Source organism: Mobula birostris, chromosome 13 (assembly GCF_030028105.1).
Source record: "Mobula birostris isolate sMobBir1 chromosome 13, sMobBir1.hap1, whole genome shotgun sequence".
Taxonomy (NCBI): domain Eukaryota; kingdom Metazoa; phylum Chordata; class Chondrichthyes; order Myliobatiformes; family Myliobatidae; genus Mobula; species Mobula birostris.
Genome location: NC_092382.1, coordinates 87,902,651 through 87,930,621, shown reverse-complemented (window position 1 = coordinate 87,930,621; position 27,971 = coordinate 87,902,651). Strand labels below are relative to the sequence as shown.

The window sequence follows — 27,971 nt, the reverse complement described above, 5'->3', positions numbered from 1 at the left end:
CATCTTTCGCCCGTTCAGACAAGGCAGTGAGATCCAGATCTGTCACGTCGTCTGGTTGTGGGTGGACAATATGTTTTTATCTGCAATATTTTCAGCATGTTTCATTCCACTGTTTTTACCTGCTGAAGTGCAGCCAATCTTTCTGGATGTATGTCCCACTTATGTGAGAATTTAGACTGTTCTATTTATCTGAGCTTCTCATAAATGTGTACAGTTTAGTTAAGCTTCACTCCAGAATTTCCAAGGCAACAACCCAGTCAGTCAAATAGTTCCGCATGATTAAAATAGTTTATTACATTTTTTTTTAAATTTTGTATTATAAACCTGATTCTGATAATCGATATGGGAGACCCACCACCAGTCACCTGATCCCAGTTACCGCAGATCGTAAAGCGAGATTGAAGCCTTTTCCATTTGTTTGCATTCTTCAGAAATGACAACAGTTCAGTTAAGTTTCCTTCTGCGGTTCCAAAGCAGAAGCTCAGTCTGACTAATATTTCCACACAATTAAAATGGGAATTTGTTTATTATCATCACGTACTGAGCTACAGTGAAAATCTTGCCTGACATACCATCCACACAGATTGATACATTACGACAGTACATTGATCTGATAGACGACAAAACAATAACTGTAACAAAGCATTATGGCTGCAGAGAAAGTGCAGTGCAGATAGACATATGGTGCAGGGTCACGTCGAGTTACATTGTGAGGTCGAGTCCATTTTATCGTACTGGAGACCATTCATTTGGCTTATAACCACAGACAGGAAGCCGTCCTTGAGGCTGGTGGTATGCGCTTTAGGCTCTTGTATCTCTTCCCCGATGGGGGAGCGGGTTTGCAGCAAGAATGTCCGGGTTGTGAGGATCTTTGAGTACATGGTCTGCTTTTGCGAGACAGGGGAAGTGTAGGAAGAGTCCATGGAGGGGAGGCTTGTTTCTCTGATGTTCTCTGCTCTCCAAAGTTCTCTGCAGTTCCTTGCAGTCATGGCAGAGCGGTAGCCATACGAAGGCGTGAAGTATTGACAAGAAGCTCAGACACCTCGGCCTTCTCCCTGCCTTGTGTAGCTGGATCCTGGACTTCCTGTCAGATCACCGGCAGGTGGTAAGAGTGGGTTCCCTCACCTCTGTCTCTCTGACCCTCAGCACTCATACCCCACAGGGTTGTCTCCTTTGTCCCCTCCTTTACTCTTTTTATACCCATGACTTGTGTCATCACCCACAGCTCCAATCTACAAATTAAATTTGCTAACGACACTACACTGATTGGCCTCATCTCAAATAACAACTTTCAATCGATCAAATGCCTCCTGACAAGGCTCGGTCCAAACTTTTCACCCTTCTTCAGATTAGTCAGAGGAAGAGCAATATCAGCAAAGTTCTTACAGAACTTACGATAATATCCAACCATTCCAACCTTCTAAGAGCCTTCTTACCAGTCGGAATAGGAACTTCAGAAATTGCCTGGACTTTCACCTGAACAAGAGCCAACTTGCCTTGACCTACAACACAGCCAAGGTAGATCACAGTGGTATGGCCAAGTTCACTCTTAGCTAAGGCTATGTCCACACTAGACCAGATAAATCCATAACCGAAGCTTTTTCTCTTTGTTTTGACCCTCCGTCCACATTGAAACGGCACTTTCCTCCCCTGAAAATGGAGCTTTTCAGAAACGTTCTCCAGAATGAATAAATCTGAAAACACCTAATATCCAGTGTAGTGTGTACGGGGTAACTGGCTATTTTGAAAACCGCTGTCATGACATGCCCAAACAAATGGTGGCATCAGTGCTGCATTTCATTGTTTTCTTGAACGCAACCTCCAACTCCACAACAATATCTGATAATAGATGTGTAACAGCCTAATGTAACATTGTATGGAAATACAAGGTAACACTGATGCAGACATGTTTTATGCATTTAACGAGCTGCTTTATTAATGTATTGTTTGTGCAAACATTCAATAGGTGCACTTGTCACGTTTGTCCAGTAACTTGCTTTATTGCACATGTTATATACAGCAAAATAGTACAGAAAGACATGGCAAAAGTAAAGGCAAACAAATGAGGTAACAGCAAACTTCACTTTTGACCAGTAACAAGCCTTATTGCATTTAGTTGTAGCTGTCGTCCCTTTTAGCAGTGAAGAAACTATGGCTGTAGGAAGTATTTCTGGACAAACACGCACCAAGTCTTTCATTTGGCAATTTCTTTTTAAGTTTTTCTAGTCTGTAACTGGACAAATGCGCACCAAGTACACCATTTCCTCTTTGCTTGTTTTCTGTACATGTGTCCTGCGCATGCCCAGTAGGAAGAGATTCAGCCAAATATCCGTTTTAATGTGAACTGAGATATTTTCAAAAATGCCTGGTGTGGATGCCTATTGTTTTTACGTGAAACCGGCGTTCTCAAAATTATCCGGTTTAGTGTGGACGTAGCCCAAGTTAACTGTAAGGTTGGCCTGGGAAAGCCTGTCAAACAGCTTTTCTACTGCAGAGATATGCTCTTCCCAGTGTCACTCCCTGTGACTAAGTCATCAATATAGGCATCTGTGTGTTCTAACCCTCGAATTACAGAATCAATCATTCTCTGGAATGTTCCTGGAGCATTTTTCATTCCAAACAGCAAAACATTGTATTCATTGTTACGTACCCCGTAACTGGGTTGCCAAACCAGCAGAAATGGATCACTCAGTTGGAGTCTGGATTACTAGAACTAAGAAAGTTTTATTAAAGAAACAAGCAACACAGTACTCTAATCAAAAGGATAATAAATGCAACAGTTCAGCAATGATAAACATCCATGTACACAGAATTAAGATAACAGGATCAATCAAGCTCTATCGTTGCCTAGGGGTAAATGACCAGTTTCAAAGTGACGCAAAGTTCAGTTCAATTTGGTTCAGTTCATTTCGCAGTAATCGCTGCCGTGAGAGGTGGACAGTGGGGAGGGGGGGAAGGAGAGAGGGAGCAAAACGAATGAATATTCAAGGCTTCCACACAGACCTTCGCAGTCAGCTGTCGGGCAAGTCCTTTGTGATGTCATCTGATGTCACCGACCGTGACCCCCTCCGTTTCCAGATATGATCGTTTCTCTGTGCTGAGCCTGGGACCCAGGCAAGGGTGGACACACACCAGGTTCCCGCCGATCGTGCCTTTCCACCCTGAGCGTCTATGGCTTGATCCCGCGACCAGCCGTCCAAAAACTTCCCACCGACTTGTGAGAGACGCACCGTTTCCAGGGTCTCGTTACCTCGGGGTGTCGTGTGTGTCCTGCCTTAGCGAACCTGTCCCTTTTTATCCCCCTGCTGGGGTATCGCCTGTCCATCACTTCAAACAGTTCAGGGTTCAAAGGGGGAGCCGCTCTTGACAGCTCTCCTTCCGTCCCTTCATTAACATCTCCAAATGCTGCTCCATTGATTTCCTTATCTCTCTCTCTCCTGAAGACAGGCGGCAGACCAACTGCTGATCCCACTGGTGCCAGCACAGGACAGCTAACATCTTAATCTATGTCTATTCTTGTCACATCATACAACCCGGAAGCTGTCACAAATGCAGACATTTCTCTACCTCTGTCCATCAATGGAACACACCAATACCCTTTCAATAGATTAATCTTTATAAGAAATTTAGCTTTTCCAACCTTATCGATGCAATCATCCACCCAAGGGATAGGATAGGCATCTGTTTTTGTTACTGCATTTACCTTCCAAGAATCAGTGGAAAATCTAACACTACCATCAGGTTTGAGCACAATAATGCAGGGCGAGCTCCAATCTGATGTTGAAGGCCTAATAATACCATTTTTCAGCATATATTCAATTTCTTGCTCAGCCAATTTACGCTTTTCTACGTTCATGCGATATGGGTGTTGTTTAGTCAGTTTGGCTTGAGCAATATCTACGCCATGTACTGCGACTGTGGTTTGCTTGGGAGCATTGGGAAATAAATCTTTAAACTTCATAATTAATTCCTTCAGCTGTTGTTGTTGCTTTGGCTGCAGATGAGCCAACTTGCTATCAAAGTTTTCTAGAACAACCGAGTTCATTAGCCTAACTGGGACCATGTTTGGCTTGTGAAAAGTCTCAGACGAGTCAATTGTTTCATTCTCAGGGTTGCCACATTCATATGTTTTGACAACAACACTCACAGATGGTGCCTGCTTGTCAAGATAAGGCTTTATCATATTTATGTGTACCACCTGTGTTAGTTTATGTCGGTCGGGTGTTTTAATAACATAATTCACATCAATAATTTGAGAGACTATTTCATACGGTCCATTGAATTTCGCCTGAAGTGGATTCATCAACATTGGAAATAAGGCAAGCACCTTATCCCCCACCTGGTATTTTCTTTCGCAAGCCTGCTTATCAAATTAACACTTCATTTTGTTTTGAGAAATCTTTAAGTTTTGTCTCGCTAGGTTACAGGCCTGGTATAGTTTATTTTTGAACTTCAAAACATAGTCTAACATGTACATCCCCATCAATCCACTGTTCCTTTAACAAGGCCAAAGATCCCCTCACTCTATGACCAAATACAAGTTCAAATGGACTAAAGCCCAGTGATTCCTGTACCGACTCTTACTGCCACTCTTCCTTCATCCCAGTCTTTTCCATTTTCAATGCAGTATGTCTTAATCATTGTTTCGAGGGTAGAATGAAATCTTTCTAAAGCCCCTTGTGATTCCGGATGGTACTCAGACGATGTAATTTGTTTAGCTCCCAGTTCATGAACTACCTGCTGGAATAATCCTGATGTAAAATTACTTCCTTGTTCAGACTGGATTTCTTTAGGCAAACCAAATAAAGTAAAAAAAAACTTGGTAAGAGCCTTCGCCACAGTTTTAGCTTTAACATTTCTGAGAGGTATTGCCTCTGGGAATCTGAATACAGTACACATAATAGTTAGCAAATACTGACGGCCAGCTTTAGTCTTTGGCAATGGGCCAACACAATCCACTATGATTTTGGAAAAGGGTCACCAAATGCAGGTATACGCCGGAGTGGGGCCATCGGGGTGACCTGATTAGGTTTACCCACAAATTGATAAGTCTGACAGGTTCTGTGAAAGGTCACAATATCTGTCCTCAAATTAGGACAGTAAAATTCTTTCATAATCCTGTTTACAGTTTTATTCACTCCAAAATGGCCACCTCAGGGCATACTGTGGGCCAAAGTTAAAATTTCAGCCCAGTAAACTTTAGGGACTACAACTTGGTGAACAATTGCCCATTCCTCACTCACAGGTATAGCAGGTGGCCTCCACTTCCTCATTAACACTCCATCCTTGAGATAATACCCTACTAACACTTTCTTAATCTCATCATCTGAGCTGTTTCTTTTAAAGCTTCAATCTCAGGGTCTCGGTTCTGTTCTGCTATAAACTCCTTCCTAGACAGGAATCAATCTTTCTCACCAGACTTACTACCTGAATCCTGTTGAAACAAAGAAGGCAGAAAATTCCCTGACAAGTCATCATAACCTGAATCCCGATTTTGGCTATCATGGGTATCAGAATCATGCTGCACAGAACCGTCTGCGTTGGCAGACATTTAGCCATACTTTGAGTTACTGCGCAGGAAGGATAAATGTTAAAATCCATCCGTGGGTCATCACTGGTTGGCTCAGTTGTCAACTGCACTGCAGGAACAACTTTACCATCTGCCTGGTCATTCCCTAACAGCAAAGTAACAACTTCCACCTGTAAACCGGAGCATAATCCAATCTTATCAGGTCCCGAAACCAACCCTGACTGTAAAGTTACCCTGTGCAATGGCACAGAAACCATGCCACCCCCAATGCCTTTAATAAGATTTACCTCACCTATGTCCGTCTCATCACCAAACTTTAGAACACTGTCTAATATAAGGGACTGAGAAGCCCCAGTATCTCAAAGAATTTTCACTGGTAATGGGGTTGACCTTCTTTTACTAATACAAACCCATCTGACATAAAATGATCGAATCCCTTCTTAACTCGGTCAGACCTTTCAGTCCTTAACTGAGCCTCAACAGAATGTTCAGAACCCTGTGGGTTTATAGGTGCTTCAACATACTGATCACAGGCATTTGGGACTGCCTCCTTTTCCTTTTTCTTTTTCTTCTTCAGGATGGAACAATTAGCCATCATATGACCAGCTTTCTTACAATAGTAACAAGTAAGACCAGAATATTTCTCCTTCAACTGCTTCCCTTCATCCTTACTCTTGTTATCAGTTCCAGCATTAACTTCTGGTTTACCCTGGTTATCCCTGCTACTCTTTTGGAAGCTCTTATTGGGGGTAAACTCATGAGTTATGAGTTAAAGCAAACTCATCTGCGGATCTAGCAGACTCCCGCAAACTGGCAGAACCCTTTTCATCTAAATATGTCTTTATGTCATCAGGACACACCTTTTGAATTCTTCAATTAAAACCAACTCTTTCAAGCTGTTAAAATCATCACTTACATTTTTATATGTGCACCAGTGGTCAAAACACACAAACTTCTCATAAGCAAATTCCATACAAGTCTGGTTCAGAGATCTCCTCAAATTTCTAAACTTTTGCCTGTATGCTTCTGGGACCAATTCGTAAGCTTTGAGCACAGCCTCATTCACAATGTCATAATCAGCTGCTTTATCAACTGTCAAAGCAGAATAGGCTTGCCGAGCCTTCCCCTTAATTACACTTTGTAAGAGAATCGGCCAACCCTCTTTTGGCCACTTTATACTCTGAGCAAACTTCTCAAAATGCTGGAAGTATTTATCAATCTCTGCCTCATCAAATGGAGATATCAATTTAACTTCCCGACTGGACTCAAACTTATCACCAAAGTCTAAGGCTAGACCCCTTTTCTGTGATCTCTCTATCTTATCTGACTCAAGCAGCCTCTGTCTTTCTGTTTCATCCCTCTCTCTTTCTGCTCCTGCCTCTTCAGCCTCACACTGCCTTCGTCTATCCTCAAACTGCCTCTGTTTTTCTGCAGCCTCCATCTTTAATTTTTCTAACTTGTACGGGAGCTCAAGCTCATCACCTCCAACTCTTCCACTTTAAACACATTCTCAGATACATAATGCTCAGCTGTTATCCTCTGCATCTGTGACCTCCTCAATGTCGATTTCACCTTAGTAAGTTCTAACTTTTTAGCAATACTCAACAACTCAATCCATCTGGCGTCCTCTCATGCCTCAGAGGCTGGCGCTTGCAGAAATCCAACAACATCCATTGCAGCTGATTTTTCACACACAAATAAATCAAAAGGGATTTCCTCAATCAAATCAACAAGAAATCAATCAATAAGCCCCCAAATTTGTTCATATCCCAGATGCAGCCCCAAATCTGTTACGAACTGTAACACTTTCGAAAAGAGCCAGCACCAAAGACTGCACCTGGAGTCTGGTTTTGACGTTAAAACACTATCTCCATTAGTATCTACTTATAAAACAGTAACTTAAGCAAGATAAACGAAAGTTAACAGTGTTATGTGTATATATCTATGTAAATATAACTCCCGAACTATTGAGCTTGGGGGAAATCAAGTTTTAGGGTCTTGAGATGGTAAAGTACGAAAGTTCAGTTCATTCACGGAATAGGTGATGAGAGAGAGATATCTGTAATCCAGGGTAAATGTCGAGAGAAGGCAATACGTTGAATACCACAGGTTCCACGATGGTAAAACGAGAGAACAGTCGCTGTAGATTTTATCCATAGTTGTTCCAAATCCACAAATGAATTATCACCGAAAGTGACTTGTCACAAGGGGTATCGTCTTCAAGTGAATAACCACACCACACCCAGGCAAGGGTTAACACATAAGTGGTCTTCACAGGATACCCCAAATCCGATCCACTCCTATGGATCAAACGAGGTGACAACCACACATTCGATGTTCGCTGAATCGATAATTAACCCATCCTTGTGGAGTTCCAAACAGTGACCCTTGGCCACTAGCTTCCTTGCCTCAGTCCTTTCGTTCTCCTTCTTTGTCGCCTTCTGAGTGTGAGTGTCTGTGTCCTCGCTTAAAGCTAAACAAGCTGTGAGCAAGGCAGACAGATCCGTCTCCTTAATCTCTCTCTCTCTCTCTCTTAAAATGACAGTCCACAGCAAACAAAATCTAGGGATTCATAACACCATGTTCTGAGCAGGAGAATGGCTTCTTCCCAGTGTGAACTCGCTGATGACTCTGTAGGTTGGATAACTGAGTGAATCCCTTCCCACAGACTGAGCAGGTGAAAGGCCTCTCTCCAGTGTGAACTCGCTGATGTACCTTCAGTTGGGATGACTGAGTGAATCCCTTCCCACAGACTGAGCAAGTGAATGGCCTCTCCCCAGTGTGAACTCGCTGATGTACCTTCAGTTTAGAGGAGCAAGTGAATCTCTTCCCACAGTCTGAGCAGGTGAACAGCTTCTCCGCAGTGTGAACTCGCTGATGACCCTGTAGGTTGGATGACAAAGTGAATCCCTTCCCACAGTCTGGGCAGGTGAATGGGTTCTCCCCAGTGTGAGCTCGCTGATGACTTAGTAGGTTGGATAACTGAGTGAATTTCTTCCCACAGACTGAGCAGGTGAACGGCCTCTCCCCGGTGTGAATTCGCTGATGACTCTGTAGGTTGGATGACTGAGTGAATCTCTTCCCACAAACTGAGCAGCTGAATGGCTTCTCCCCAGTGTGAACTCGCTGGTGTTTCTGAAGGTTGGATGACCGACTGAATCTCTTCTCACAGACTGAGCAGGTGAATGGCCTCTCACCTGTGTGAACTGACATATGTACCAGTAGGTCAGATGACCGAGTGAATCCCTTCCCACAGTCTGAGCAGGTGAACGGCTTCTCCCCAGTGTGAACTCGATGGTGTCTCTGTAGGGTGGAAGAGTGAGTGAATCTCTTCTCACAGACTGAGCAGGTGAACGGCCACACCCCTGTGTGAACTGACATGTGTACCAGTAGGTCAGATGACCGAGTGAATCTCTTCCCGCATTCTGAGCAGGTGAACCCCTTCTCCCTAGTGTGAACTTGCTGGTGTCTCTGTAGGGTAGATGACTGAGTGAATCCCTTCCCACAGACTGAGCAGGTGAACGGCTTCTCCCCAGTGTGAACTCGCTGATGACTCTGTAGGGTGGATGACTGAGTGAATCTCTTCCCACAGACTGAGCAGGTGAATGGCCTCTCCCCAGTGTGAACTCGCTGGTGTACCTCCAGTTTAGATGAGCAAGTAAATCCCTTACCGCAGTATGAACAGGTGAATGACTGCTCCCCGGTGTGAACTCGCTGATGAGCCATTTGGTCAGATGACCAAGTGAATCCTTCCCCAAAAATTCAGCAGATAACCAGCCTCTGACCAGTGTGAACACACTGGTGTGTCAACAGCTAAGAAGACCAAGAATCAATTCTCACCCACAGAACAGGTGAATGGCCTTGTCCCAGTGTGAACTTACTGATGTAACTTCAGGTGAGATGACCGACTGAATCCATTCCAACTGTCTGAGCAGGTGATTGGACTCTCCCAATGTGTAAAATGACAGGCGTGCCAGTTGGTCAGATGACTGGGTGAATCCCTCCCCATGGTCTGAGTAGGAAGGATGATCGATTGAATCATTTGCTCCACTTCTTAAATATCTGGACAGAGACAGAAAAACTGGCATGTTGTGTTCAAGATTCCTGTAGACAAATTCCTTGTCATTTTTAACCTGTAAAAAGATTTATAAAATCCATCAATGGGCGAAGAACAACATTTCAGTTTAGTCACCAAGGTGTGATCTGACATCACACTGTTACAGTGAAGTTCAACCCAAGTTGGAGAGAGAAATCATCTTCTAACTGGGCACAGTGCTGGTATCTGGAATTAAATGATATCTGGTATCTGGAATCAAACTCTCTGATGCTATTCTGTCGCTATATGAATGGGGCATTTCTGCCGTCTCCAATCTGTGACCTGGCTCAGTTTGACTCTCTCCATTGGTATTATTCCCTGTTCCCACTGAGCTGCATGGGTCTCTGGCTCCACAGTAACTGAAACACTCTCACACAAACAGCCTTTGTTGACCCGCAGCTGGGATTTTCTTGTATGTACTGTTAACTTAAAGTGCCACAGTTTAAACGCCGTATAAAAATTTGCTGCTGAGATGAATGGTTGGTCTGTTAAAAGGAATTAGAGTGAATATTAGTATTATTTCAGGTTCTTGTCACAGTCATAGAAAAGTACAATGCAGAAAGAGACCCTTCGGCCTATCTAGTTTGTGCTGAACTATTTAAACTTTCTACTCCCATATCCCTACCATCCAGGTACCTACTCATACCTCTTAAGTGTTGAAATTGAGCTCACATTCACCATTTGCGCTAGCTGCTCATTCCACGCCCGAATGACCATCTGTGTGAAGAAGTTTCCCCTCATGTTCCCCTTAACATTTCACCTTTCACCCTTGACGCATGGCCTCTGGTTGTAGTCCCACCCAATCTCAGTGGTAAAAGCCACCCCTCATAATTTTGGTACACCTCCATCAAATCTCCCCCCAATCTTCTATGTTTCAACAAATAAAGGCCTGGTTTGTTCAATCTTTCCTTATAATCAAATTCTCCAGACGTGGCAACATCCTTGCAAATTTTCTCTGAACTCTTTCAACCTCTTTTACATATTCCTGTAGGTAGGTGACCAAAATGGTATACAATAGTGCAAATTAGGCCTCACCGATTTCTTATACAACGTCAACATAACATCCATCTCCTGTACTCAGTACTTTGGTTTATGAAGGCCAATGTGCCACAATCTTTCTTTCCGTCCCTATCTAACTGGGGCACCACTGTCAGTGAATTATGGACCTGTATTCCCAGATCCCTTCCTTCTACATCACTCCTCAGAGCCCTACCAGTCACTGTGTAAGACCTTGTTCCTACCAACATGCAACACTTCACACTTGTCTGCATTAAATTCCTTTTTCTGATTCTCAATGCATTTTTCCAGCTGGTCCAGATCACACTGCAAGCCATGATAGTCTTCCTCACTGTCCACTGCACCCCCAGCCTTGGTGTCCGCCACAAATTTGCTGATACAGCTGACCATGTTATCATCCAGATATCTGACATAGTTGACAAACAGCAACTGATCCCTATTGCACACCACTAGTCACAGGCTTCCAGTCAGAGAGGCAACCATCTGCTACCACAGTCTGGCTTCTCCCAGAACCAGTGTCTCATCCAATTTACTATCTCATCTTGAAGTCTGAGTGACTGAATCTTCTTGACCAACCTCCCATATGAGACTTTGTCAAGTGCCTTGCTAAAGTCCATGTAGACAACATCCACTGCCTTGCCTTCATCCACTTTCCTGATAACTTCCTCGAGAGACTCTATAAGATTGGTTAGACATGACCTAATGTGCACAAAGCCATGCTCTCTATCCTTAATCAGTCCACATCTATCCAAATACTTATATATCTGGTTCCTGCACATATTCACCAATGTCCTCTACAAAGTCAACATAACATCCATCTCCAGTACTCAGTACTTCGGTTTATGAAGACCAATGTGCTAAAATCTTTCTTTCTGTCCCTATCGAACCATGTCACCATTTTCAGTGAAATATAACCCTGTATACCTGATAGAGGTATAGAAGATATTAAGAGAAATAGATAGAGTGGACAGCCAATGCCTCTTCCCCAGGGCACCACTGCTCAATACAAGAGGACATGGCTTTAAGGTAAGGAGTGGGAAGTTCAAGGGGGTATTAGCAGAAGGTTTTTTCACCTAGAGAGTGCTTGGTGCGTGGAATGCACTGCCTGATTCAGTGGTGGAAGCAGATACACTAGTGAAATTTAAGAGACTACTAGAGAGCTAAATGGAGGAATTTAAGGTGGGGGTTATATGGGAGGCAGGGTTTAAAGGTCGGCACAACATTGTGGGCCAAAGGGCCTGTACTGTGCTGTACTATTCTATGTTCTATGTATTCCCAGATTCATTTCTTCTCCAACACATCTCAGTGCCCTACCAATCCCTGTGTAAGACTTACCCTGGTAGGTTCTACCAATGTACAACACCTTGCACTTGTCTGCATTAACTTCCATTTTCCATTTCTCAACCCATTTTTCCAGCGGGTTCAGATCGCATTGCAAGCCATGTAGTCTTCCTCGCTGTCCACTACACCACCAATCTTGGTGCCATCCACAACTTTGCTGATCCAGTTAACCACACTATCATCCAGATTACTGATATAGATGACAAACAACAACAGATCCAGCACTGATCCCTATTGCATACCACTAGTCACAGGCTTGCAGTCAGAGAAGCAACCATCTGCAACCACAGTCTGGCTTCTCCCAAAGACAGTGTCTCATTCAATTTACTATCTCATCTTGAATGCTGAATGACTGAACCTTCTGGACCAACCTCCCATATGAGACTCTTCCATGTAGACAACATCCACTGCCTTGCCTTCATCCACTTTCCTGATAATTTCCTCGAGAGACTCTTGTTGGTTAGACATTTGTTATACATGAATTACCATGTTGCCTATCCTTCATCAGTCAACATCTATCCAAATACTTACATATCCGGTTCCGGCACATAACCTTCCAATAACCTTTCCCCTACTGATGTCAAGCTCACCAACGTACAATTTCTTAGTTTACTTTTAGAGCCTTTCTTGAACTGCGGAGCAACATTGGCTGTCCTCCAATCCTCCAGTACCTCACCTGTCACTGAGGATGATTTAAATATCTGTGCTTGCACCCTGACAATTTCTGCATTTTTCTTCCACAGGGTCCTAGGGAACAACTTGCCAGGCCCTGGTGATTTTTCCATGGTAATTTGCCTTAAGACAACAAACACCTCCACCTCTGTAATCTGTACAGGGTCCATGAAGTTGATGCTGCTTTGCCTCACTTCTATAGACCCTGTGACCATCTCCTGTGTACATACAGATACAAAAATACTATTTAAAGTCTTCCCCCATCTATTTTGTCTCCTCATATAGATTATCATTCTGATCGTCCAGAGTGGGCATGTTTCTGTACTGACCATCTCCATGTTTCTATGACAGAGAAACTGGCCAAAGTTGATTGGAAGGGGGAATTGGTAGGAATGACGACAGAGCAGCAATGGCTGGAGTTTCTGGGAGCAATTCGGGAGGTGAGTGGTAGATACATCTCAAAGAAGTGGAAGCATTGGAAAGGCAGGAGGACACAACCGTGGCTGAAATGAGAAGCCAAAGCCAATGTAAATACCAAAGAGAGGGCAAACAAAAGAGCAAAAACAATTGGGAAGCTTTTAGAAACCAACAGAAGACAACTAAAAAAAATGTCAGATGAGTTCAGAGTGTGGAATTATAATATTATAGTCACTCATGTGTGGGCACGTGGCCAAGTGTTTAAGGCATTGGACTAGCAACCTGAAGGTCGTGAGTTTGAGCCCCAGTTGTGTCCTTGAGCAAGGCACTTAATGACACATTGCTCTGCGATGACACTGGGGCCAAGCTGTATGGGTCCTAATGCCCTTCCCTTGGACAACATTGGTGTCGTGGAGAGGGGAGAATTGCAGCATGGGCAACTGCTGGTCTTCCATACAACTTTGCCCAGGGCTGCGCCCTGGAGAGTGAAGACTTTCCAGCCGTAGATCCATGGTCTCGCAAGACTAACGGATGTCTTAGTTAGTCACTCATGAGACTTGGTAGCACCCAACAGCCTGAGACATACAGAGAAACAAAATCTCCGGGTCCTTAATATCTCTGGAAAATCAAGGTTCCCTGCACCAGTTTCCATTCAACTTTTATTATTTTGGCAGGCACATACAAACTCTGCACATTTAAAATTTCACTTCTGAAGAACTCTCACTCACCAAGTACTCCTTTGCCGGAAATATCCTGTCCCAATTCATACTTGTCAGACCATCAAAATTGACCTTTCTCCAAGTTAGTCTCAACCTGTGGTCCAGACCTCTCTTTGTCCATATTTACTTGGATTCTCATGGTATTATGATCACTAGGTGCAAAATGTTCCCATACACAAATTTCTGTCACTATCCCTGGATCATTTCTTAGTAATGTATTGCACACTTCTACTTTGGGAATTTTACTGATTGAGGGCAAATTTGACAAACTCTACCCCACCTAGTCCTTTTACAGTCAATATATGGGAAGTTAAAAACACTTACTATATCAATCTTTGTTTCTTGGCATAGTCTGTGATCTCTCTGTAAATTTGTTCCTCTCAATCTCTCAGACCGTTAGGTGCAATGAACTCCCAGTGATGGTAACAATACCATAATTCAATGCACTGAGATCATCTGGCTTACCTATGATACTTCCTGCATTTGATAAACACAGCTCAGCATATTCAGCGCATCATGCACAACCTTTTGATTTCTGACTTTGTCTGAAGTCTGAACAACATCTGACTGGTGTCAAGAAAACAAATATTTCCTCAATGTCACAGAAACAAAGGAGCTGGTTGTGGATTACAGGAGCAGTGGAGACAGGCTAACCCCTATTGACATCAATGGATCTGGAGTTGAAAGGGTAAACAGATTTAAGTTCTTCGGCATACACATCATCGAGGATCTCACACGGTCTGTACCGGCTGTGTGGGGAAAAAGGCACAACAGTGTCACTTTAACTTCAGACGGCTGAAGGAGTTTGGAATGTACCCCCATATGCAGAGAACTTTCTACAGGGGCACAATCGAGAGCATCCTGACTGGCTGCATCACTGCCTGGTATGGGAATTGTACTTCCCTCAGTCGCAGGACTCTGCAGGCAGTGGTGCGGACAGCCCAGTGCATCTGTAGATGTGAACTTTCCACTATTCAGGACATTTACAGTGACAGATGTGTAAAAAAGGGCCTGATGGATCACTGGAGACCTGATGCACCTCCAACCACAAACTACTCCAGCTGCTACCATCTGGGAAACGGTACCACAGCATGAAAGCCAGAACCAACAGGCTCTGGGACAGCTCCTTCCACCAGGTCATCAGACTGATTTATTCATACTGATACAATTGTATTTCTATGTTATATTGACTGTCCTGTTTTAAATACTATTTATTACAAATTACTATAAATTGCACCTTTATAAGGAGACAGAACATAAAGATTTCTACTCCACATGTAGATGAAGGATGTAAGTAATAAAGTAAATTCAATTCAATGACTCCACTATCTGTTCTGGCATTCTGGCTCCCATCCACCCTGCAACTTTAGTTTAACATCCACTAGCACTAGCAAGCCTTACCACTAGGATATTAGTCCCCCTTCTAGTTCTGTTCCCCTAACTAACGAATCCCCTATCACCGCTTTGACTTTCCTGTGCCAGCTAATTCCCTGCCAACAGTTTCTGAGGTGGTCTACCAGTTGTTGTGTGGGATGGCCCCAAGTGTTCTCAGCGATGGCTATTTAACCTCATTCTCCTTCCTGACCCTCACCCAGTTTCCTGTGTCCTGCATCTTTGGTGAAACTCATCTATCTCCAAGTCATATATATCATCCCCTCTGACTCCCGAATGATCTGGAATTCATCCATTTCCAGTTCCAACTCCCTAACGTGCAGGTTTACAGGGAGTCAGGTACGTGAGGGTTTCAGGGACACTGGAGGTCTTCCCACCTTCCACCAATGTCCCCTCTAATTTGTAATGACCAGTGGGTGCAAAAATCTTGTGCTGTACAATTTGCAGTGACAACAACATTTGTAAACTGAATTTTATATGGAGAGGTATTGATTTCAACAGCAAGCAAATCACTGTCAATAAGAACTTTGATCTCCTCTGGGTTTGATCAAGTTCATCTGCACTCTCACACAACCTATGTAGCAGGCCTGTACCGGGTAATGCAGGATTTTCTCACCAGAGCATTTGCACACCGTCCATATGTGATGTACTTGCTAAGTGACACTTTAAAAAGTCAGAATTCCAAATACCACTCCACTTCTTCCCACTTGCAAATTCTTCAGCAACTTTTGCATTGTCACAATACACACAGGTAACACCAGTTTCTGTATTGTACATAAATACTTCCCCTGAACTCTCCCCCAAATGACTGACGGTGGTGAACTCATTGATGGCAATTCCAATGAATATGAAGGGAAGGGCAGTAGTCTGTCTCGTTGGAGTCTGGCACATTTGTGTTGTGAATGCTATTTGTTGCCCAGGACAAAGGTGTTTGATATCATTATGTACCCAGAGAGAATTAGTCAAAACATGTTCTCATGGGTAGAAATGTTTAGTACAGGAGGAGGTGGAACAAGTAACACACACAAAATGCTGGAGGAACTCAGCAGGCCAGGCAGCATCTATGGAAAAGAGAACTAATGCTGTGTTCCTCCAGGATTTTGTGTGTGTTGCTTGGGTTTACAGCATCTGCGGATTTTCTAGTTTGTGATTGGAGGCAGAACAAAGGTGATTTTCTTAACTGGTGATGTAAAAGATTTTGTTCCCTTTCTCCGAGTTCCCAATCCTTGCATTTAGACAGCTGGAGCTCAGCTCTGTCTGAGAGATCCATCGGCTCCCATTCCCTCATCAGCCGGAAGCTCCCCGGGGCCCGTGTACGGATCCTGGGGCTGAGAGAGAGGGAAGAGAGCAGGACTGTAATGGGATTGCGGGCCACGGTGTCCCGAGCTCTCTGCAATTGTCCCAAATTCAGTGTTGAAATAAATCGCCCGGAGAGTTTTTCTTACCTCCTGCCATACCTCTGAAGTCTTTTGTGCACTGCGCGCATGCGTGATATTCGAAACATCATCAATATTGACGCCTGCGCATATAATCGGTGCTTCAGTGACGGCGATAATTTAAACACAAGGATTTATGGGTAAGCACAGTGCCATTACACGTTTCTGCAAGCACCGGTTCTATGTCCATATCTCAGTTTTTTTTTTGTGCGTATAGAAAATTTAGCAGATGTTTTAACGCAGAAAACAGCTGCCATAAACAACATACTCAATATCAAAAGGCATTCCGTGCACCTAATGCCAAAGTACAATCCTCTTACAAATACAGATTGAAAACACAAGAGATTCTGCAATTGCTGGAAACACATAGACGTACTCACAGAAAATGTTGGAGGAACTCTGCAGTTCAGGCAGCAACTAAGCTGAGGAGTACACAGTCTAGGCATGCTGAAGGGGCTCGGTCTAAACGTTGTCTATTTATTCCTCTCCATATTTGGTGCCTGATCTGTTGATTTCCACCAGTATTTTGCAGAAATTAACCGCCTTTTTTTTCGATCAACCAGTTTTCAAGTGTTTCTGATTGTTCTTTTGCAGTCACGTCCTGCTGGTCTGATTCCTCTTCCTCCTCCTACTTGTAAACTCTACATCCCATCTCTTTCTGGAGCCGAAAGCCCTGATTCATGCTGGCAACTCTGGTTTCTGACTCTGCTCTATCGACAATTCACTTGCTAGTCTGTTGTCAGACTTTAGAGGTGCATTGCAACAAACCAGCTGTCTGAGGCACAAGCCTTTGAAATTAGTGAAATGTGACCCAAGACATTGAAAACAGCGGGGAAGAAGGACTTTAACCATCTGAGTCCAGAACCCCGAAGAACGTCAAAACCACAGTGAACTTATCGTCTTATTTAGGCTGGAGAAAATCATGCAGGAAATTCATGCAGGTGTATAAGATGATGAGAGGCCTTGGTCGTATGAATTGCGAGAGGCTTTTCCCCAGGGCTGAAACAGCTAACACGAGGGGCATAGTTTTAAGCTGCTTGGAAGTAGGTACTTAAACAAAGAGCAGTGTGTGTGCGGAATGCACTGCCAGCGACGGTGGTAGAGACGGATACAATAGGTTTTTTTTAAGAGACTCTTAGATAGGTACCTGGAGCTTAGAAAAATAGAGGGCTATGTGGCAGGGTAATTCTAAGCAGTTTCTAGAGTAGGTTACATAGTCGGCACAACATTGTGGGCCGAAGGGCATGTAATTTGCTGTAGATTTCTATGATCCTGTAAAATTCAAGTAAAATCTCTTTTCCAACAGAGTGATGATTAGTTGCAGCCCATTACCACAGGTACAGACAGAGAGGTGAACGGCAGGGATAGATTGTAAATACTGATATGGAACAGAAAAATGGACAGGGACCAGATGGACTGAGTGGCTTCTCTAGTGCACATTGTGAGTTTGGCGGTGACAGTAAGTACCTGAGACACGAGATTTGATACAGAACTGATTGATCTTTCACAGATCCACAATATTAAACCCCAGAATAGTTTAAGGCTAACATCAGCAGAACAGACTCCTCCAATGCTCAGTGACCAGGGTTCAGTCCTGGGTGCAATGAGCAGCCGCAAGAACTGCAGAATCTGACAGTAACAGTCCCTCATGAACCTGCAGCTGCCGTCAGTCACCGTGATGGTTAAAAATTTAACACAGAGTTTATTTGAATGCTGGAGGAACTCTGCAGTTCAGGCAGCAACTAAGCAGAGGAGTACACAATATAGACATGCTGAAGGGGCTCGGTCTAAACGTTGTCTATTTATTCCTCTCCACATTGGCTGCCTGATCTGTTGATTTCCTCCAGTATTTTTGCAGAAATTAACCACTTGTTTTTCAATCGACCAGTTTCCAAATGTTTTTGGTCTTTCATTTGTAGCCACATCGTGTTTTGTCTGATTCCTCTTCCTCCTCCTCATCGTAAACTCTAGGTCCCTTCTCTTGGATCCCCAAAGCCCTGACTCAGGCTGGCAGCTCGTTGGTTTCTGACTCTGCACCATTGGAGATTCACTCGGTAGTCTGCTGTCAGACTTTAGAGGCGCATTGCAACAACCCAGCTGTCTGAGGCACAGTCCTTTGAAATGAGTGAAAATGACCCGAAACGTTGAAAAGAGCAGGACAGAAATAATTTAACTATCTTAGTCCAGAGCCCTGAAGAACGTTAAAACCACAGTCAATTCGTCATCTTATTCAGCCTGGGATAAAAATCATGCAGGAAATTCATGCAGGTTTATTGGATAATGAGAGGCATTGGTCGTGCGAACAGCCAGAGGCTTTTTCCCAGGACGGAAATAACTAAACACGGGGCAGCATAGTTTTAACGTAGTTGTACCAGAGATGTCAGGGGTAAGTTTTCTACACAAAGAGTGGTGTGTGCGTGTGGAATGCACTGCCGGCGACTGTGGTAGAGGGTCTTAAGGGACTGTGGTAGAGGGTCTTAAGGGACTCATAGACAGGTACATGAGGTTTGGAAAATTAAATGGTTATGCCGTACGGTAATTCTCGGCTGTTCCTAGAGTAGGTTATATGGTCAGCACAATATTATGGGCTTAAGAGCCCGTAATGCGCAGTAGATTTCTATGATTCCATGAAATTCAAGGGATATCCCCTATCCTACGGAGTGGTGACTAGTTGCAACCTGTCATCACAGGGAGAGTGAGAGGGGAACGGCAGGGAAAGATTTTGATATACTGATATGGAACAGAAACATGGGCAGGGATCAGATAGTCTGAGTGGCCTATCTAGTGAACATTGTGAGTGTGGTAGAGACAGTATGTACCTGAGACACGGGATTTGATTCAGAACTGATTTATCTTTCACAGATCCACTATATTAAACACCAGTCTAGTTTAAGGCTAACATCAGCAGAACGGACTCCCCCAATGCTCAGTGACCAGGGTTCAGTACTGGGTGCGATGAGCAGCCGCAATAACTGCAGAATCTGACAGTAACAGTCCCTCATGAACCTGCAGCTGCCTTCAGTCACCGTGATGGTTAAACATTTAACACAGAGCTGATTTGAACTTCCTCCCTGATGTGAAGTTGCTGGTGTTGCAACAGCTGGGATGGTTTAGTAAAACTCTTTGCTCACTCCAGACAGAAATGTGGCCTCTATTTATTGTGAACTCACCGGAGCATCACAAGGTGGGTTAACTGAATGAGTCTCTTCGCACACACGGAGCAGGTGAACGGCCGCTTCCCAGTGCGAAGCTGTTGGTGTATCTGCGATGTCCGACTGAATCCCTTCCAAACTGAGAGCCAGTGAATGACATCACACTGCTACCAACGTCATGGCAATGTATCCAATCAGAGCACGGAGATGGACACGTGATCGGGGTCTCCTTGTAGCGAGTGGGGCGCTGTCTTCTCCAGCATCTCCGCTCCACATTCAAGGATCGGCGGCATTCAAGCGCTGGTGAACTGACAGATACAACTGAACTAACGTGCTTGAGATTCACGTACACAAACCCTTTACCTTTCCAGCCTGTTAAAAGCTTGCAAAGCATGGCCGGTTGGTCAAGGACAACATTTCAGCTGAGATAATTTTGGTCTCCATGGTGATATCTGATACAAACTCTGTCACAACTTCAAATAATTTCGAGGAACAACACCTCATTTTCTAACTGGCCATAGTTCAGGCATTCGGGCACAATATCAAACTCTCTGCAAAGCAAAGAAAAAAAGACAATCATACACCAAATTTGCAGAGAGAAAAACGTTGTGCAAACAGCTACGGTGTACGAGCGTCCACAGCCACAAGACAGTCATCACTGTTGTCTTAGTTCAGCGCAGAAACGAGGAAACTGGAGAGGGGTTCAGGGGAGCGAGAGAGTGATGAACGCACGAAGGCGTGCCAGGAGGGGAGGAGATGACGGAGAGTGGGAACTGTTTAGGGGAAGGAGGGAGTTCTCGGAGACGGTGTGGCGTAGGGGAGGATGAGGGTGACCGAGATGGGGAGGTTTGTGGAGGCGGGTAGAGGATATGGGAAGTCGAGTAGGGGTGGTAGAAATGGTGAGGACCGACGAAGGAATGTCCATCTCTCACCGACTCTCCTCCCCTCTCTGCTCCAGAGGTCGATATCACACACTGACACAAGTAGTTCCAACTTGAAATGCTTGTTCCGCTTTGTGGAGACTCGCTGCTGATCGCATTGAAAGGAAACTACATGGGGAACGATTGTCTGGTTCCCCTCGTCTGGAGAGAGTGAGGACTCACCACACACTCCCCAACACTTCCGCCTGGCTCTGCTTCCACCCACCCAATTCCAAATGAACCTTTGAACCTTTTTTGAACATGTGAACCGGTTTCCGACGTACCTCGATTATTTACAGGGGTCTCTGCGTTGATTATTTGCGCTGCAGCGGGATCCTTGTATTTGGGAGAATTCCTTTCCTCGCGCTGCCGCATAGTCCTGCCTCCGCTGTCTGCTTGTATTCCCTTGTCTGACCTCTGGTTTCTGTCTCTACAGAGGAATCTGCCATTACCCCACTCCTGCGTTGAGTCGTTGTCTCCGCTCGCCGTGACAAAGTCTGTCATTTCTCCAATGTCCTCCCAGCGACCACAGTGACGCTACCTGCCTTTCACCCTGCACTCTTCAATTCCCCGCTATGCAGAAATCTGCCCGTGTCTAAAATACACAGAGCCTTTGGTACGCCTGTATACCTGTTCGTTAATGCAAATATCGAATCAGTCAATCATGCGGCAGCACCTTAACACATTACAGTTATGCAGACATGATCAAGATGTTCCTGTTGGGACCAAACGTCAGACAAGGGAAGAAATGTGATTGAACTGACGTTGAGCATGGGATAGTTATTGCTGCCAGACGGAATGATCTGAGAATTTCTCAAGCGACTAATCTTCTGGGATTTTCACTCACATCAGTGAATCAAATAAACGCTCGTTGCCACAGCGGCGTGCGGAAGAGCATCTCTGAACGCACAGCATGTCCAACCTTGTAGTGGCTGGGCTGCAGCGGCAAAAGGCCGCACGGGCTTCCACTCCTGCACCTGACCACCCGGCCACTGACTGCGTATTTACTGAAGTAGCCTTAACTACAGAGGAGTCAACAGGTTCATTTGATACATTTCCGACCGATCCCCTCTCTTTCTTCTGGATTGCAGTCAGTTTATTCCCAGGAGATTCATAGGGTTAACCCCGTCATCTCCACAATCAATTCCTCGGCACTATCTCCAGAGCCAGTCCATTTCCGGTGACGTAACGCTGCAGGTCTACACAACAATTGTGAGAGAGCACACTTAGAGTACTGTGCTCAGTCCTGAACGTAGCACATTGAACATAAAACAATGCAGCAAAGCAACCGGCCACTCCAGTGGGGGCGAATTCACAGAGAATAATGATTATTAGGAATTTGATAGCAATCCCTATCTTCATCATTATAAAATTAATTCTTAAAAAGCACATTTTAATGACGACGGTCAATGAATCGTAGAATTAGAGAATAAGGCATATCGTGTGGCAACTGCGGGCGTTAACATTACCAGCATGAAAAACTCTTATTCATAACCAATTCCCCTTGACTAATGTTGTTGGAGTGGCAAAATTACAGCAATAAAACAATTTATTCCATTTGGTTAGAGTGTTTTTTTCTCTTCAATACTGCGAATCCTCTCAATATACATTACTGGATTTATGGAATGCTAACGAAATTAATGAAGTCTTTGGGATATTTATTTGCAATTTCCACCATGTTCTAGTCGGATATTATTTCTGTTATTTACGTAGCAACTCATTTAAAGTCACCACATACTTCATCCCATTTTTCAGCTCCTCTCTGAACTTCCTCTGCGTCAGCCCATAGATGCAAGTGTTGGTGCAGGTACTGAGAGATGTCAGCATAATAGCACATGTTTGAAAGATGAAAATCGGAGTATTCAGATGTTTGTCTGTGAAGGAATAATTCACCGCTTGCCAATTCATAGACTGTATTATGTAGGGCATCCACAGTAAAATGAAATTACCTGACAGAGCAAACAACAGGACAATAGACTTTCTCCGGTTCTCCACTTCTAGATCTTTTTGATTTTCACTGTTACTCCGGAGTCCCTTGCGGACTCTATTTGCCGCTATAATGTGTCTCGCTGTTAAACCGTTACACAGAAGGATTAAACAAATTGGTAGTATCGGTGTGGTGATGCTGTCAAGCAATTCGTAGGCCTTCCACACTGGAGAAGTGGAGTATTCAGGTATGAAGACGCAACGCCACGGTACTTTATTAATTATTACATGAGCCTCCACTACAAAGTAAAACGGGATGCACCTCGCAAGGCCCACCGACGCTACTATTACTGTGACGATGGTCGCTACTCTCTCTGTACAGTATCGTTTCCGAAAACTTTGACAGCAGATCGCAACGAAGCGATCGAATGTGAAAGCCACTGTGAGCCAAACGGAGAAATCCAAGCTTGCAACTGTAAGCACAAGCGTCAGAGCGCAAACCGGAGTGACGAGCAAGAATCTGGCGTACATGTAGAGATTATTGATATCCTGCCCAATAACTACAATGACAACGACAATGAGATCTGCCGCAGCCATTCCCACCAGGTAGCGAGTGACACATCTAGAGAGTCCACATTTTCCACGGAACAGGATCACAACCGCAATTAAATTCACTGCAATATAAAGAGAAAGCAGAGGTTATCCTTAGAGAAGTTCAGACGAACCATTTCCCGCTGATTAACAAATAAGAAAGATGCTGATTGCACTGAGCACACGCCAGTACTTGCGCTTAAGAATTCAGGATGCGAATATCAGACTTGACTAATGCTTCGTAAGGTGGAGAAGTAATGCACGTGGAGGAATATGCTGGGGTGCATCGGACACGAAAATATTGCAGATATCCGATAAGAAATATTGAAAACAGAAGCAAATGTTTAACTGGTCACGCGAAAGCTGTGGAAATAAACGGTTGATGATGCAAGTCGATAAATCCTTCAGTAAAACTAGAAGTGAAGGAAAACGTGTTGTTGTGTTTCAGCGGGAATGGGGTGAGAAAAAGAGAGGAAATAGACCGTGTTCGACACCGTGACTCCTACGGTGCAGTAGCGATAAGCAGCTTTGCCTGGTGCATTCAATGGACTGTCAAGTTAATCCTAAAACATGTTGCTTTGATCCTAATGTGTTAAAATGGTGTGAATACACAATTTTGAAAATGCAGACTGGCAGAGCTTCACGGCGTAGAGCTGACAAATCACCTGTTGCCGATTTTGTGCGGATAGATAAGAAAAGAAAAACGGTTTCACTGTCGTAGGACGATGTGGTGAGGTATAGTCGGAAGTGCGAAATACCGGAAATTGGAGACTGGATATTCATGACTGAAGTCTGCATTGTGTCTCGTGTGGAGGAGTTGGTGTGGTTCAGGTTTGCGCTGAGCTTCGCTCAGAAGGACCAAGGCACCACAGACGGAGATTTTCAAACATGGAATGAGACTGAACAGAATACCGAAAAGTTTATTACTATCCAGCTTCTTCTCGAAAAGCTCATCCAATTTTCTTTGGTTACTACTCTGCAGCGAGTTGTTTCATTCTCCATCTGATCGCACTGACCAGTCATCTACCTGTGACCCTGACCCAGTCATCCCCTCCGGTCTGACAGGGGCATATGATGCAGCTCTGCATCTCACAATCTTTACATTCATCTAACAGTGCTCTCGCTCTCTAACTGTACAATGTGCTTGATGTTATGTAATTAATTCAAAGTTACCCGCTCTCTCGAAGACTCGGTGAACACAGTATCTCGTACAGTCGCCCCGGTGACTTTATAATGCGGATATACAGTTTGATATATCTTCATCTCCGGGAAACAAGTTTCTCGCATGACCAGTGCCCATGACGAGTTTACGATCTCAAACGCCATGTCGGCTTTTCTTTTCACTGAAGTGGTGAACTCTGCTTTCCCCTTCCTAAATCATTTGTTTCCTCAATTGCTCTCGCTCTTCATTGTGTTTGCATTCGCACTGTTCTGACTGTCATTTATAAAGCAACGGAGTGACTCTCATCATTCTGATCACCCAAAATGAGAACCAAGTCAGATTGGTCGCTTTGGCCACCTTCAGGCTTGTGGAAGACTGACACTTCGTGCAGGTGCAATCAATCTTTTACTGCGGCTTTTCAGGGAAGAGGAACATCCTGTTTTGTGTCCAGAGCAGTCCACATCTCAGTTGTTTCATCACGAACAGAGCGGAGAGCTCGGAATGTGTCAGATGGATGGGAACATGGACCATGATTCTTCTGAACCCACAATGGGGTAGTTTGGAAGAAAAGTGCCAACCTAACAGAAATTTCGTTTGCTCTTACGTAGTTTTGTGATGGCGATGAAATTCGTTGTGTTGTGGATGATATATCCAGACCTCCGCAGTTCACGGTAAATCAGTTTGGAAGTGCTGCTGCGGCTCCAAATGAAGGATTTGCCCCGATAAGAACATTTGTTTCGATGTAAGTATACGAACTCAGGCAGAAGAAATGCATTCCAAAGATTCTTCGATTTTCAAGCAGTGTTAGCAGTCGGAAAATAAACAGCATTACCACCAACTAAAATGGTGAAATTGGTGACTAGACAGCAGCCAGCTCAGTTTGCTGTAAGTGTGACAAACAATAGGAAGACGAAGCCACTCAAATAACAACCGATGTGTGTCCTACCCGGAATTCCGGCCGCTGCAAGGATCGGATAACAGATGCGGGCTACGTGGTAAATAGTTACATATACCATCTTCAGTAACGCGCTGCGAGCAGTTGTTCAAAGTTGTTCCAAATGCCCCGCGTACTGGCAAAATGCTTATGCAGCTTTTATATAGTAGAAGGGAGATCCACTGGGACAATCCGGGGAGCGACTCGTCACTCCAATCAGACACAACCCACTGAACGAACACAATTAACTTTGTTTTTGCTCGTTGTGGCATTGTGAAATGTATCTTATTGCTCAATGAGTATGGACACTTCATTGTGAAACTTGTTCAATGTCCAGGTTGCAAGGTTTGTCCTAGTCATGAGGTTTCTGTTGCTGGAATAAAGTTCTTCTGTTCATCAATGTTACTTGGAATTTGCCCCATGTGACCATAATCATTCTAGCAGAGCAACACGTGGAATGGTAAAATGAGGGAACGGCTTTAATTTAGAATCCGGTCGATTCACGCCACGGACTCGCTTCACGGGTTATTTCAGTCCTGGATGTCATCACCGCGAATCTTGTTTAACATGGAAAAAATTCTCAGGAACTTACCTGTCTCTTCTAGCATAAATCCACCAAAGTCATTAATTGGAATGACTTGCAACGACACACACACGTGGAGTCATGTGTACATTTTGTTCAGATAAAATGCATTATATCCCAACGCACAAATAAATCACTCCCTCGGAACGAACGGAGACCTAACATTGAAATGACAGCTCGTCCGAGACTATTGTTGATGTTTCATATATTGGCTTGCTTTTTTAATTTACAAAATGTATCTGCATTGACGTTGTAGCAGTTACTCCTCTGGTGTCCCTGCAATACCTGACTGGTTCCTTCCTAAAATAACATCATCCCGTTCCCCTAAATCACGAAGTGTTTACCACATAGTACTGATATCATTATGTCTTGCTTTCCTATTGTCAAGTCATGTTTTCTTTAAAGGTACACAGCAATAATCGTTCAGAAACTTGACATTTAACAGATGCTTCCCAGACAATTACTACAACAGAACAACGCAACGGATGTGTGGATTGGTACAAAACGATCACAGTGTACAAAAGGACCAGAGAAAAGTGATCGAAAGGGTCCGGGACAGGGCCAACGAATTGAATTGTTTTCTCAACAGGTTTGATGGGGAGGCTTCTGTTCACCCTCTACAACCAATCTAAATCCGCAGCTCATCCCTTTCCCTCCGTCTCTCTCCAAGGACAGCATAGAACCAATGATCACAGACACGTGGACTGTCACTTCTAACAGGTAAAGAGAGAGAACAGCAGGCTTCATCCAATCCAGGCTGTTGGCCCGGATGATATCAGCCCAAGGGCACGCAATGTGTGTGCTACTCAGCTGGGTGCAGTCATTCGATACATCTCTGATCTGAGCCTCAGTTTGCAGAGGATTCCTTTGCTGTGGAAAACACTCTGACTAGTTCAAGAACTCCAAGAAGACATATCACACCACGCCCAGGGACTGCAGGCCACTGGCACTGATTTCACATGTTATGAAATCATTAGAAATGCTGCCTCTGACACACATCCAGACCATCGTAAATCCATCACTGGACGTCCCCAGCAGTTTGCTTACTAATCACATATTGGAGTCGAGTACACCATTTTTTCCTGCTTCAACGGGCATACACCGATCTAGGCGAGCCAGGCCACGCTGAGAATCACGCTTCTTGATTTCTCCAGTGTTTAAATACCACACCGCCTGCTTTACTCGGGTGTGAGTTTACGGAGATGCAGGTGGATACTTCATTACTGTCCTGGATGGCTGACTACCTGTCCAGGTGGCCACAGTATGCGAGACTGCAGAACTGTGTATCAGTTACTGTGGTTAGAGGCACAGGGGCACCTCAGCGGACTGTCCAGTCCTCCTTCCTGTTCACCGTCTACCTCGGACATCCCGATACAACTCGGAATCCTGCAACCTGCAGATTCTGCCATTGTGGGCTGTATCAGACGGGGTTAAGAGGCTGAATACAGATGAGAGGTGGACAACTTTGTTGAGTGTCGTGGGCTGAATCACCTGCTGCGCAACATCACTAAGACAAAGGAGTTGGTGTTGGACTTCAGGAAGGTGAAAACACCCGCATTCCCATCCCCATCAAGGGAACAGATGTGGAAATCGTTCGGGACTACTAGTACCAAAGAGCTCACATCGGCAATTAACGGGACTAAAAAGACAGAGCCTCTGTACCAGAACGGGTAGGGGCAGAGCCGGCTGTGCTTCCTGAGGAGGCTCCGGTCATTCACTGTCCGCGATACTATGCTGCAGATGTTCTGCGACTCAGTGGTGGCCAGCATTATATTGCACGCCGTCGTCTGCTGGGGCGACAGGGTGAGAACAGCTAATGCCAAGAAGATTAATAAGCTCGTAAGGAAGATACTTTCTGATAAGGGTATGGAACTGGATTCCCTGGTGGTTGTGTCTGAGCCGAGGATTCTGCAGAAGCTACGGAGCAATATGAACAATTACTCCCACCGCCTCCCTGACATACTGGACCAACAGAGGAGCATGGTTGGTAGCGGACTGTTTCCACCGAGCTGCACCACTGAACGCCACAAGAGATCCTTTTTCCTTGTGGCTATGCAAATCTACAATCCCCGCCCCCGCCCCC

At 44.5% G+C, this 27,971-nt stretch overlaps 1 protein-coding gene across 1 annotated transcript; it reads right to left on the bottom strand.

Annotated features, from left to right (window-relative positions):
- Positions 1-1,989: 1,989 nt before the first annotated feature.
- On the bottom strand, positions 1,990-16,664 carry LOC140207113 (uncharacterized). The gene is made up of 2 exons (XM_072275446.1): positions 16,630-16,664; positions 1,990-9,663 (listed from the first exon to the last, which is right to left on the bottom strand). Exon 2 carries the CDS (start codon positions 9,254-9,256, stop codon positions 8,093-8,095), a length of 1,164 nt encoding a protein of 387 aa, XP_072131547.1. The 5' UTR covers positions 9,257-9,663; positions 16,630-16,664; the 3' UTR covers positions 1,990-8,092.
- Positions 16,665-27,971: the final 11,307 nt, after the last annotated feature.

Coding starts and splice junctions, on each gene's coding strand:
- LOC140207113 (XM_072275446.1), bottom strand. CDS start 9,256: ATGGCTCATCAGCGAGTTCACACCGGGGAGCAGTCATTCACCTGTTCA.